At 42.3% G+C, this 14,260-nt stretch overlaps 1 protein-coding gene across 18 annotated transcripts in view; it reads left to right on the top strand.

Moving 5' to 3' along the window:
• Nucleotides 1–14,260, top strand: part of nedd4l (NEDD4 like E3 ubiquitin protein ligase) — a 446,698-nt gene that overhangs the window by 321,327 nt on the left and 111,111 nt on the right. For all 18 annotated transcript variants that reach the window (XM_078220225.1, XM_078220244.1, XM_078220283.1 and 15 more), the window contains one exon: nt 3,395–3,445. In XM_078220225.1, the coding sequence (XP_078076351.1) occupies nt 3,395–3,445 (51 nt within the window). The remainder of the gene's footprint in view (nt 1–3,394; nt 3,446–14,260) is intronic.

The raw sequence follows: 14,260 nt of genomic DNA on the forward strand, positions 1-14,260 counted from the left end.
GTGTCGTAGTTTGCAGGAAGACTTAGACAGGTTGCAAAGTTGGGCCGAGAGGTGGCGGATGGAGTTTAATGCGGAGAAGTGTGAGGTAATTCACTTTGGTAGGAATAACAGATGTGTTGAGTATAGGGCTAACGGGGGGACTTTGAATAGTGTGGAGGAGCAGAGGGATCTAGGTGTATGTGTGCATAGATCCCTGAAAGTTGGGAATCAAGTAGATAAGGTTGTTAAGAAGGCATATGGTGTCTTGGCGTTTATTGGTAGGGGGATTGAATTTAGGAGTCGTAGCGTTATGTTGCAACTGTACACAACTCTGGTGCGGCCGCACTTGGAGTACTGTGTGCAGTTCTGGTCCCCACATTACAGGAAGGATGTGGAGGCTTTGGAGAGGGTGCAGAGGAGGTTTACCAGGATGTTGCCTGGTATGGAGGGGAGATCCTATGAGGAGAGGCTGAGGGATTTGGGATTGTTTTCGCTGGAAAGGCGGCGGCTAAGAGGGGATCTTATTGAAACATATAAGATGATTAGAGGTTTAGATAGGGTGGATAGTGATAGCCTTTTTCCTCTGATGGAGAAATCCAGCACGAGGGGGCATGGCTTTAAATTGAGGGGGGGTAGTTATAGAACCGATGTCAGGGGTAGGTTCTTTACCCAGAGGGTGGTGAGGGATTGGAATGCCCTGCCAGCATCAGTAGTAAATGCGCCTAGTTTGGGGGCGTTTAAGAGATCCGTAGATAGGTTCATGGACGAAAAGAAATTGGTTTAGGTTGGAGGGTCACAGTTTGTTTTTTTTAACTGGTCGGTGCAACATCGTGGGCCGAAGGGCCTGTTCTGCGCTGTAATGTTCTATGTTCTATGTTCTATGTTCTATATCTTGATTTGCATTAACCAGTTCCAGCAAGATCACAAGCCTTTGAATTATCCTGGGCCTCTTGAGTTATTGATGTGATGCCTTGGGAGTATGGTGGACAATTCTCTTGAAAGTCAAGATGTCATTTTAAAAGTAATTCCAGTGCTGACATTTATGAATATAGAACGGTTTGTACTGTACTTAGTGAATGTGTATTCTGGCAAAAAAAAAATGTGCTTGTAAATTTCTCAGACTCACAAAGTAACTCTTTTAGAAAATCTAACAGCTGACGTTATTAGAATATGAGAAGACATTAAATTTGGTTTAATAGCTGATTCGAGTGTTAATCGAGTAAGGTGTGTTTTAAAAGAGGCTACAAATCATCTCTGTCTTTCATAACTTGCATCCATTATAACTTATCTGTGTATAAATATTTGAGTGTTGTGCAGAAATAATTTTTTGGAGGCTTAAAAACCTGAGAGATTAAAGAGATTCATATTAACTGATAGCCCATTTATACTTGACAGCATATTAGGTTCCTGTTAAATTGATGTGAATGTATTAAAGCTGGACATTACTGCCAACTAGTACAAAGTTGAAGCCTCAGTGCACTTCAAGAGAAATTCCACTTACCATTTTTTTAATCCTCTCTTCTATTGGCTAATTCTCTTTTTACTTTAGCCTCTTTTGAGCTGTCAGTAGCTAACACTGTGTTCATAGCCTTGTTTAAGAGACGTGCTGAAGTGATCCCGGTTGATGTACCCTCAGTAGCTTTTCCTTTCTTTTCCCTTGTGGAGAACTACAGTTTGTCTTTGCCCCTCCGTGAAATGTCATTTGAAGCAACTGAAAATCCTGTTTTGGTTAATTTGTTTCAAGCCTGTTATAAATGAACAGTTTCTCCATGACATCCAATAAAATAAAATCTGATACCACTTCAATTTAAATAAAGTTATTGGAATTTTGGAGGCCTGCAGTCAGTCAGACTCTAGGATGATATATTTCAGCAATAATTTAGAATCCTGAAAGGACCACTTTCTTTATTGTGCTTACCTATTTTGTGCAAAGTATTTTGTTTATTCACTGCAGGCTATATAATAATTAATTCATATTCATAAATCACTGGTACTTCAGTCTCATGGTTAACATTATCTATGCTGCACATTCTAATACACTAATGTCTGTACTCTATCCCGACAGAAGATATAAAGTCCAGAGTTTGAAAAAACTCAGAAAGATCCCATCATCCAAAATCTGTATATCATTAGTCAGCTGTGGATTCATACCTACCTTCATCCCCATAAGTACTTGATTCCCAACTTTAAGGACCACCATTTCCTGCTTCCTTCCGCTTTCTCTTAAAAATCATAGTGCGTATTCTGAAGTGCCTTGACTTGTAACTGCCTCATTTTGGGATAGGATCTTGTTGCGGCTGATCTAGCTGGTATTCACAACATGTATGAAGTCCTCCATATTGCAGCACAATGAAATTCAATCGGCTGAGTCCACCCAGGTTGCATTTGTGAAGTAACGTAATTTAATCTTGACATTGTGTGGAACTTGGGAAGCATTGCTCAATATCAATTTGATTCCCAAACCTTAATGAACTGTTCAATGTTGTCAGCAAAGCAATAAGGATAGAACAGGCTTGAACAATTAAAATCACCATTGCTCAAGCACAAATGTTTAATATGACTTTGGAAATATGATGTTTTGAATTGCAGAACCTTTAAAGGAGCATACGACTCTGCTAAGTACCTCTCCCAGCGAAACTGGAAATAAGTATTTTCTCTGAGTACTTACTCTGATTTGACAGTTAATTGCAGCTTCGTAGATACCATGATTGGTGGCACAGTGTAGCACTGCTGACTCACAGCGCCAGGGACCCAGGTTCAATTCCAGCTTTGGTTCACTGTCTCTGTGGAGTTTGCACATTCTCCCCCTGTCTGTGTGGGTTTGCTCCGGCTGCCCCAGTTTCCTCCCACAGTCCAAAGATCTGCAGGTTAGGCAGATTGGCCATGCTAAATTGTCCCTTAGTGTCCCAAAATGTGTAGATTTTGGGGGATTAGCGGGAGAAAAATGTGGGATTACACGGATCGAGCAGGAGGTGGGCCTGGGTAAGGCGCTCTGTCAGAGAGTTGGTGCAGGCTCGATGGGCCGAATGGCCTCCTTCACACTGTAGGGATTCATGAAATGCAGGACTGGAGAAAAAATGTCAACCCAGCATAATGATGGCCGTCTGGAAATGGATTTAGTGCAGTGCAACTTTACTGCTTATTATGCCAGTGTGAGGGGCTGCATTCACAGTGATGTAAATATAAGCTTATCTCCTCTCCAATTCTTCTGCTCCCCTTCCCTAAATTATTTCCTTTTTTGGGTTCCAGATTAAACAATTAACTTGGGTAGAATCATAAAATACCGACAGTGCAAAAGGAGGCCATTCGGCCCATTGAATCTGTACCGAACCCCGAAGTTCAGTTAGTAATTTATAGTAACATTTCAGAGTTCCAGAATAATACTAATGAAGATGTTATGATTTTGTTTTTACAGACTAGAGATGATTTCCTGGGCCAAGTCGATGTACCTCTTAACCACTTACCGGTGAGTTGCTGATTAGGGGGGAATAAAATGAAGAAGCATTTATCTGCTGAATGAACAAAGATGCCAGCAATAGTTGCTTAACTATTCAACCATTGATCAAATTCCAACATTTTGGTATTGTCAAAGTTATTGAGAAAGCCAAGTGAAAAACTAAAGATTTGTTGTACAGTAAACTACCACAACTGAAATGAGTAAAAGATGAGGTACAAGACCATAAGACATAAGAGCAGAATTAGGCCATTCGGCCCATCGAGTCTGCTCTGCCATTCAATCATGTCTGATATTTTCCTCATCCCCATTCTTCTGCCTTTTCCCCATAACCCCTGATCCCCTTATTAATCAAGAACCTATCTATCTCTGTCTTAAAGACACGCAATGACCTGGCCTCCACCGCCTTCTGCAGCAAAGAATTCCACAGATTCACCTCTCTCTGGCTGAAGAAATTCTTCCTGATCTCTGTTTTAAAGGATCGTCCCTTTAGCCTGAGGTTTTGCCCTCTGGTTCTAGTTTTTCCTATTAGTGGAAACATCCTCTCCATGTCCACTCTACCCAGGCCTCGCTGTATCCTGTAAGTTTCAATAAGATCCCCCCTCATCCTTCTAAACTCCAACGAGGACAGAGTCCTCAACCTTTCTCATGTTGACAAATAATAACTAATTGGTATGAAGCTTGAATTTATAAGTTTGCAGTTAGTAAGCATAAAACAAAATGGAGCCAATTAGGTCGTTAAGTTTCTTAGACTGGAGCACAATGTATAGAATTTAATTGAGCCCATCACCTACTAGAGCAAGCATGATTGTGGGAATAAGGGGTGGGAGACAGGGCCAGGAGAATTTAATGGGACTACCTGCATTTCATTCGTAATGTCGGGAAAACTGTCCCTAATTGAGTCAGGATGGGCATTGGAAGCCTACCCAGTAGTGACGGGATGTCAGTTTGGTTCATGAATGACTTGACACCAATTGTCCTGGAGCCCACTGGAGTTGGGGGTGGGGAGGGGCTCAGGGACTTGGGACTTGCAACGGTCAAACTGGGAAGCTTGTTGGGTTTGTCTATAGCCTTGTGGGGTAGGATCCCTCCTTACCTCTAGCACCCTGGCACTCTAGCATTCTGCTTCCCACAACCCCATTCCACCCCACTCACCTGCGTCCAGGGATCCAATGGCAATCCCCTGGGCTGGGCCTCAAAACATTACCAGCAGTAGCCACCACTCGCGGTGGGGCTGCTGGCCTCTGATCATAGCTCTCGGGGGCAGGATATCTGCTCCACTGATTGCATGCAAGGTTAATTGCTGGTCAGCTAAGTGTCTGGATGCTCTGAAATGACATTGGGTTTTCCCCATGGAAGCAACACAGTGGTGTTCTCCAACTGTTTTGGGGTGCAGAGCTCCGTCACTGGAGTTAAATCACAAATGACTTGCTAATTATTGGATGCAAGGAGATGTGAAGGATTCTGCATAGTACGGCAAGTGGGAATAAGACACAGGTTCAGTCAGTATTCATCACTTGAGCAACAATGAAAGAGTTAAGTGAAAGTGATAAGATAAATAATGTAATAAGTAAAAGTTTAAGGGTGGGGTGATCAAAGGTAAGAAATGGTAGTAAGCTGGGTGCTCGAGACATAGAGAAAACTCTTTTTGAAGTTTTCAGTGTGACACAAGTTTTAAATCTGATAAATTCCTTAAAATTAAATGTATTATAGCAATTTAAGACTTGAGTTAATAGCATTTCCATTGGTTGATGTGCCTTGTAAGTAAGAATATGTTTGGTTTTATTCACTAATTCTGTTGTGTTGTCATTTTATTATGCCAATTTGCACCAACTAAAACTGAAATTTTGGCAAGTAAATTACGTGTTAATCTTTTATTTTTGTGCTATAGTGTTTGAATGTTGAAGTATAAACACCAGTGGACAAATGAGCCAACACCAATTGGCACAACGCAATCACTTTACATGGACTATTGTTAGATAGCTCCTCATGTATATCCACCGTGACTCGCGCAGGGTAGATTTTAACCCTATCTTGGAAAGCTATCATTCGGGAACTCTGGCTGCATGGAGCTGTTTTTTTTCCAATCTTAGCTTCTGTTTTCAACTGTTTTGCTGATAGAATGCCACTTTGATTTGCAGACTCCTTTGTTCATGTAATGTTTTATTTGGTCCAAAGATGAACAAGAATTTCATACCTCATTCGGCATTGATTTTACCACAGAAAAGATGATGTTTTTAAATGTAAACACTGCAGCAAAAGCAGATTACTGCATGTATGCAAGGATTTAATGATCCTTCTACTTGGTGTCTTGAATATGAGGCTCCTCCCCTCCCTTTTCTCCTTCATTTGGTTTTCCTACTTTGTGTGGAGGTTTGGGATAAATTACACAGCCTAGGTAGTGGGCTACTCCTGAATCATTTTGGAAAACTTCTTGCATGTAAATGAATGATGAATGCTTGCCCATTCCTACTGTGGTGTGGGTGAAATTGGGAGATTGATACCTGGGCCTCCAATGCAACACGCTTGTTGAATTCTAATCTAGTTCCTTAAACCTCTTGTTCAAACCAGATGGCTTGACATAGTGTAATGATGGAACAGGACTTTAGTTTGATTGCATACTGCTGTAAAAAATTTACTCAAGTATGTTTGCACCAATTGAAATGCGTTGTGCCTTTAATTAAGGAAGTGGCCCAGTGCTGCTTCTACACTGCTCAAAGGTACCACATTTTGTTGTTGGTATATATATATTTTCATTTAAGATTAAAAATGTTCCCGTGTTTAACGTTTCAAAGTAGATGAATAATATGCATGATAACGACTACTTGTACTTATATAGCATCTTTAACATCGTGAAACATCCTGAGGTGTTTCAAGGAATCATTATCAACAGGTCACATTAGTAGATATCAGGGCAGATGTAGGTTTCAAGAAGCTTTTTGGGATGTGGGAATTGTTGGCTAGGTCAGCAGTTTATTGCCCATCCCTAATTGCCCTAGAGAAGGTGATGGTGAGCTGCCTGCTTGAACCATTGAAGTCCATGTGGTATAGATACACTCACAGTGCTGTTAGGGAGGGAGCAACAGGGAAGGAAGAATGTATCTCATTTTAAGTTCTTCCTTTTAAGAAGTGTCTTAAAGGAGGAATGAGAGGTGGAGTGGTTTGTGAAGTGAATTCCATCATCCAGGACTTTTCCAGCTGAAGGACCAAACATCACTAGGGGAGTGATTCAAATCTGAGATGATCATGAGGCTGGAATTAGAGGAGCACAGACGCTTTGGAGCATTGTAGGGCTGGAGAAGACTACAGAGATGGCAAGAGATGAGGTTACAGAGGGATTTGAATACAAGGTTGAGAATTTTCAAAACAAAGCATTGGTTAACCTTGGGGCCAGTGTCGATCAGCGAGCACAGGGGTGATAACTTGCACCATATTCAGTCAGCTGGGACCCGGGCAGCAGAGTTTTGCATGTCCTGAAATTTACAAAGGGTGGAATATGGGAGCAAGCTCTCTCTCTCTTCCTCCTCTCTCTCTCGCTCTCTCTCTCTCTCTCTCCCCCCCCCCCCCCCCCCCCCCCCCCACACACACACACACACACACACACACACACACACGATCTGAGTCCATTTCGGCGCGATTCTGGATCGGCAAATGCGGCAGTAAAGGGGGAAATGCTGATAAAGTTGGGCGGGCAGTTCATTAATTCAATTGAAATACATGCAAATACATTTAAATCGCCGTTGCGCCCGTTTCGGCGAAGCAGATCACGGCTATTCCCGGGTTTCGGTAAAGTGGCCATCAGCGCGGACACGGGCGTGGATCGCGTTAATGGCCTCACATCCGACTTTACCATGTTTTTGCGCCCGAAGACGGGCGCGACGCAATGGTAAAATAAGGCCCTTTGTGACAATATTCACCAAGGGGAAGGACATGGAGGATAGTGAGATTATTGTGGAGCATACTAATATGCCAGGGAATTTTCAGATGAAGAAAGAAGTGGTGTTGGGTCTCTTGAAGAGCATTAAGGTGGATAAGGCCCCCGGACCTGATGGGATCTACCGCAGGTTATTGAGAGAGGCAAGCGAAGAGATTGCTGGGAGCCTGACAAAGATCTTTGTATCCTCGCTAACTACTGGAGAAGTCTCGGAGGACTAGCGAGCAGCTAATGTTGTTCCTCTGTTCAAGAAAGGAAAAAGGGATAATCCAGGAAATTATAAACCAATGAGTCTCGCATCGGTGGTTGGAAAGCTACTAAAGAAAGTTCTCAGGGATAGAATTTACGCACATTTGGAAAAGCATGGCCTAATTAGGGAAATTCAGCACGGCTTTGTGCAGGGCAGATCGTAACTAACTAACTTGATTTTTTCGAGGAGGTGACACAGGGAGGGTAGAGCAATGGATGTTGTCCATATGGATTTTAGTAAGGCTTTTGACAAGGTCCCTCATGGTAAGCTCATCCAGAAGATTAAGATGCATGGTATCCATGGTGACTTGGCCATTTGGATTCAGAATTGGCTTGCCCATAGAAGACAGAGTAGTGGTGGAAGGGTGTTTTTCTGGTTAGAGGTCCATGACTAGTGGTATTCCACAGCGATCCGTACTGGGAACTCTGCTGTTTGTTATAAATATATAAATGACTTGGTGAATACTTGGATGGATGGGTTAGTAAGTTTGCAGATGACACACAGATAGGTGGAGTTGTGGACAGTGTAGAAGGTTGTCAACGGAAACAGCGGAATATAGATCATGTGCAGATGTAGGTGGAGAAATGGCAGATAGAGTTTAATCTAGGCAAGTATGAGGTGCTGCACTTTGGGACATCAACTATTAAGGGTAAGTGTGCAGTTAATGGCAGGACCCTGAACAGCATTGATGTATAGAAGGATCTTGGGATTCAAGTCCATAGCTCCTTGAAAGTGACTACACAAGTAGATAGGGTGGTAAAGAAGGTGTATGGCAAACATGCCTTTTTTGGTCAGGGCATTGAGTACAAGGGTCAGGATGTCTTGTTGCAGCTTTAGAAAACTTTGGTTCGGCTGCACAGAGCATTGCATTCAATTCTGATTGCCGCATTACAGGAAGGATGTGGAGGCTTTGGAGAGGGTGCCAGGTTTACCAGGACGCTGCCTGGATTAGAAGGCATAAGCTAGAAGGAAAGGCTGGACAAACTAGGGTTGTTTTCTGGAATGGTGGAGGCTAAGGGGAGACCTGATAGAAGTGTATAAAATTATGAGAAGCATAGATAGGATTTACAGTCAGAATCTTTTTCCCAGAGTTGAAATGTCTAATACAAGGGAGCATGCACTTAAGATGAGAGGGGGAACATTCCAAGGAAATGTGAGTGGCAAATTTTTTTAGAGTGGTAGGTGTCTGGAATGTGCTGCCAGGGGTGGTGGAGACAGACACGATAGGGCCGTTTAAGGGGCTTTTAAATAAGCACAGGAATAAAGAAATATGGACCAACGGCAGGCGAAGGGATTAGTTTAATTTGGCTTCATGTTAGGCACAACACCGTGGGCTAGAGGACTTGTTCCTGTGCTGTACTGTTCTATGTTCTAGTCATACTGAGATCTAACAGAGTCTCAGCCATGGCATCCTTTGTACAGTTAGCAATGACAGTACTGAACCTGACCTCAGCAGGAGTTGAATATCAGGCAAGTCCCACCTTTAACTTTCAGGTGTCCAAATTTATTTTGTGTTCCAAGCATGACTTCTCCCCACCAGCCCGCGTCCAGAAGTTCCAATCAGTCCCATCACCTTAGCCACACTATCAATTTTCATGTTGACCTTTTCGGTAATCTTAACTATTTTGATCATATCCCACCTATGTCTCCAATAACGACTACATCCATGACAGCAAATAACCAACACAATTATTCAAGCAGTTCACATCGCTTCAGAGTGTTCTGAAATTGAACATGGAGGCTGGTAGCAGGGGGCAGAGCACCCTCCTAATTTGCATGGTGAAATCAAAATGATTGCAAGAGGAATTTATGTGTCGCAGCGTGTTCTCAGTGCAAGTTATAAACAAGTAAGTCACGATGAGATCATTACAAATGCTTTGGCTGCCAAACTGATCCTATTGCAGTTCAGCAAATTCCTGTGTCAGATTCAAATTAATGAGTAAGCACAACACTATTTTAATGATTACCCTTGTCTGATATAGGGATTATGGATTTTAGGGAGGGGGATATTTGGATTGTTCATCTCTGCAAATTTCTCGATAACAAGACCAGACTGCGTTCATGCAGCATCTTTAGCATAATAAAATGCCCCAAGTCATTTCACAGGATTTGTCATGTGACAAAATTTGGTAGTGAACCAAATTGGTATTAGAACATGTCAGGTGGGTTTAAAGGAGGAAGAAGAGACTTAAGAAGTTTAAGAAGGGAATTCCAGAGCTCAGCGCATTGGCAAGCCATCAATGGGGCAGTCATTAAGATCAGGGGTACACAAGAATCCAGAATTGAAGTGGCACAGAGATCTATGAGAGTTGTAGAACTAAAGAAATTACAGAGAAGATGGGGAGGGGTAAGGCTACAGAAAGATTTGAAAAACCAGGGTGAGGATTTTAAAACTCGGGTGTTGCTGGATGAGAAGCCACTATAAGTTGATGAAAAGGAGGGTGATGGATGAAAAGGATTTGGTGCGAGTTGGATGTCAGCAGCAGATGTTTGGGTGAATTCAAGTTCAGGAGAATGAAAAATGAGAGACTAGTCAGAACAGCATTAAAATGAAGATAAGGAAACCATTGGTATGGATTTCAGCAGCAGGTGAGGGCAGAAAGGAGCAATATTACAGACTAAGCAGCCAATGGTAGATTACTGGGAAGGATACATGATCATGAGTTAACCTTGGGGCCAAGTTTAACATAAAGGTGCTTTGGTTGAGCTGCAAACAGTTGCCAGGGGGAGGAATGGAGGTGACAGAATCAGAACAACTAGGAGAATGAGTAGGCCATTTGGCCCCTCAAGCTTGCTGCACCCTTCAATAAAGTTCTGGCTTATTAGTTTGGGACTTTAACTGCACTTTCCTGCCTGTCCTGCAAGTGTCATGATCAGCTGGAGAAGCATGAGTGCCAGGTTTCAGAGCTTGGGGCACCAACAGCCATCACTGCAGTGTATCCGTGAAGCTGAGAGTTATGTGGATTGTATGCTTCAAGAACTGGTCACGCTGAAGAGAGTGCAGACATAGAGGAGTCCAAAGATGTGCGGGTTAGGTTGATTGGCTGTGCTAAAATTGCCCCTTAGTGTCCTGAGATGCGTAGGTTAGAGGGATTAGCGGGTAAATATGTAGTGATAAGGGGGTAGGGCCGGAGTGGGATTGTGGTCGGTGCAGACTCGATGGGCCAAATGGCCTCTTTCTGCACTGTAGGGCTTCTATGATTCTATGAGAGTGGGTGACCACCAGATTCAAGAAGGGCCAGTTGGCATGGGAGTGCAACTCGCTCACCTCCCATCATTCTATTCTGAAAACTGGTGAGGGGATAGATCTCTGGGGAGTCCAGCCTGAGCAAGTTCCACAGTACCATGACTGGTTCAACTATGTAGAGCAGGAAGGAAGCAGATCAGAAAAACAAGAATGCAGGGAGATTCAGTCATTAGGAGAACAGGCAGACAATTCTGCAACTGCAGATGTTGGTGCCAGTGGCTGTAGAACATTCTGAGGAGGGAGGGTAAACAACTAGAGATTGTGGTCCATGTTGGTATCAAGAACAATATTTAAGAATATATTAGATACGTGAACATTCACATAGGTCTAATTTGTGTGGTATTGTTACACAACTGTGTTTGAGGAGCTATCTAGTGGTGTCTCAAAATGATATCTTTATTCCCAACAATCTGAAGCTAAATTTCTGTGCATTGCTACATAGCAAGGTTTGGTACAACGCAGGAGAAGGCCATTCGGCTCATTGTGCCTGTGCATCCACCAGCCACTCCGACACACACAAATCTCAATGGAAGTTTGGGATTGGAACACTGGGTCAGAAGTGACTGTGCTAATATGGCTCCCTGTCATAAATTTTATAATCAGCCATTCATTTTTGGAGGACGTATGGGAGTGTGATGATAAATCATACCTATAATGGAGTAAAGTGACGCACTTTCAGTTTAAGTATTCTTCAAGAATACTCTGAGCCCTGAGTGCGTTCTGCTCATTTTAGTGAGAATTTAATTCTCCATCTGGCCTTTGTAGCCATTTTTGCTGTAAACGCTTTGTTGTGCGACTGCTGATAATCCAGCTCTCCACTGCATTTCTGACAAGCAGATTCTCATCCAAGTATCACACCCCAATAAATCCCTGATAACCAACCTTCACTGCATTCATGTCACATTTCCACCCCTGAGGCTGCACTTGGCACTGACTTTGCACACCTCAGCAGCTTGCGTGTGTTTCCTTTCTGTAATATTAAAACTCCAAACCACCATGTGCATGCCATGCCAGTGTTGTGACTACCGTGATCCACCCTCTGATGTGTGCTAATTATCTGCACTAAAAGTATTCTTGGCTTTGAAACATGTGCTGTGCCTTTCCAATCTTTGTGCCAAACACCTGACGTTTTTTCCTCTCGCCGCTCCTCATCTGTGACCCCCTCAACAAACTTGATTGCTGCCAGCCCATTTTGATGTCCATCTTTTAATAGCTATTGCACTGCATGTTTAGCAAGGATCAGTGGCTTTCTGATTGCAGTGACCATAACATATCCCAGGGGTCTCCGCCCTCTGGTGGTGGATCCACATGTATCTCTTTAACATCTCATTTACGTCTCTCAACTCAGTCCAGTTGGGTTGCATTAATATGAAAAAATAGTCCGAAACCAATTAAGACTAATTAGAAGGAAGGACCATGTTTTTACGGCTGCACTTAACAGTTGTGAATAATTATTTTAACAAAATCACCACGCTTGAAGTAAACCTATTTGAGCGTTACAGCTGCCCCATAGTTTTAGATAATGCCTTTGATTCAAGGGACAGGTTTATGGTTATGATCACTATTGGTTCTAATGTAGTTGAGGTGATAAATTATTCTGAATTTGCTATCAGCAGGCTTTTTAATCACAAAGAGCAACAACCAACAGTTTTTATTTTGTACATCTGAAGTTAAAGTTTGCTTTAAAGATGACTTTACTGACAAAGTAATGTAAAATAAAAGTCAAAAAGTGCTGATTCATAGTTGATCTATTTTATTTTCTAACTATTGATGCATAAATTCAGTACATTGACTACTCCCAATAGTTTTTATTTTGTGCAACAATTTTTAAAAGAAGCTCCTGATCCATGGCATGTCTCAGCAGAGCAATTTGGAACTAACAATAGTTGTTCCAAAAAAGCTACTCTTTGCACACCCTTCCAACATGCTTCTTAGTAAGTTCTTCCTCAATCTATGCAGATGACACCAAGATTGATGGCATAGTGGACAGTGAAGATGGTTATCTTGGATTGCAACGGGATTTTGATCAATTGGGCCAGTGGGCTGACGAATGGCAGATGGAATTTAATTTAGATAAATGCGAGATGATGCATTTTGGTAGATTGAATCAGGGCAGGACTTATTCAGTTAATGGTCAGGCATTGGGGAGAGTTACAGAACAAAGACATCTAGGGGTACAGGTTTATAACTCCTTGCAAGTGGAGTCACAGGTGGACAGAGTGGTGAAGAAGGCATTCAGCATGCTTGGTTTCATTGGGCAGAACATTGAATACTGGAGTTGGGACGTCTTGTTGAACTTGTACAAGACATTGGTAAGGCCACACTTGGAATACTGTGGACAATTCTGGTCACCCTATTATAGAAAGGATAATATTAAACTAGAAGGAGTGCAGAAAAGATTTATTAGGATGCTGCCGGGACTTGATGGTTTGAGTTATAAGGAGAGGCTGGATAGACTGGTACTTTTTTCTCTGAAGCATAGAAGGCTGAGGGGTGATCTTATAGAGGTCTATAAAATAATGAGGGGCACAGATCAGCTAGATAGTCAATATCTTTTCCCAAAGGTAGGAGAGTCTAAAACTAGAGGGCATAGGTTTAAGGTGAGAGGGGAAAGCTACACAAGGGTCCAGAGCGGCAATTTTTTCACGCACACGGTGGTGAGTGTCTGGAAGAAGCTGCCAAAGGTAGCAGTAGAGGCAGGTACAATTTTGTCTTTTAAAAAGCATTTAGACAGTTACATGGGTAAGATGAGTATAATTAGATATGGGCCAAATGCGGGCAATTGGGACTATCTTGAGGGTTTAAAAAAAAGAGCGATATAGACAAGTTGGGCCAAAGGGCCTGTTTCCATGCTGTAAACCTCTATGACTATAATAGAAGTTCTTACAAAAAAAAATGATTTGAGCATGTGACCACTTATGGCTTTGTTCCAAAATTTACAGTTCTGCACATTCGACCAGACTTTGCTGTAAAAATAACAGTGAGGCTGAGAGCGCTCATAATTATTGAAGATTCAGTCAGAGAACAGTTTTCAGTGATATCACATGCGATCAAACATGGAAATAAGGAAGTTCCTGTCCAAGACGCCCTCCTTCCCCAGAAACTGTGCTATAATAGTATCTTGCTAAGGGACTTTGCAAGGACTTTGCTGTCAAATTTGGGCTAAGTAAACTTCTAACGGCGTGCTGCGTGTTAATTACTGCCAGGCAACCTCTGTGGTATTGAAAATTAACTTCTATGAATGTACAGTTCTATTATTGCAAATTTTAATCATTGTTAGAGGTTTTCAAAAATGTTTTTACTTTCTCTTCCTGTCCCTCATCTTTTTCTCCGAGTCCAATCATTCTTTCTTCCCTCTATTTTGCTTTTTGTATCTGATTCGACAGTGAATTTAAT

Source organism: Mustelus asterias, chromosome 1, assembly GCF_964213995.1.
Source record: "Mustelus asterias chromosome 1, sMusAst1.hap1.1, whole genome shotgun sequence".
In the NCBI taxonomy this organism is placed as follows: Eukaryota; Metazoa; Chordata; class Chondrichthyes; order Carcharhiniformes; family Triakidae; genus Mustelus; species Mustelus asterias.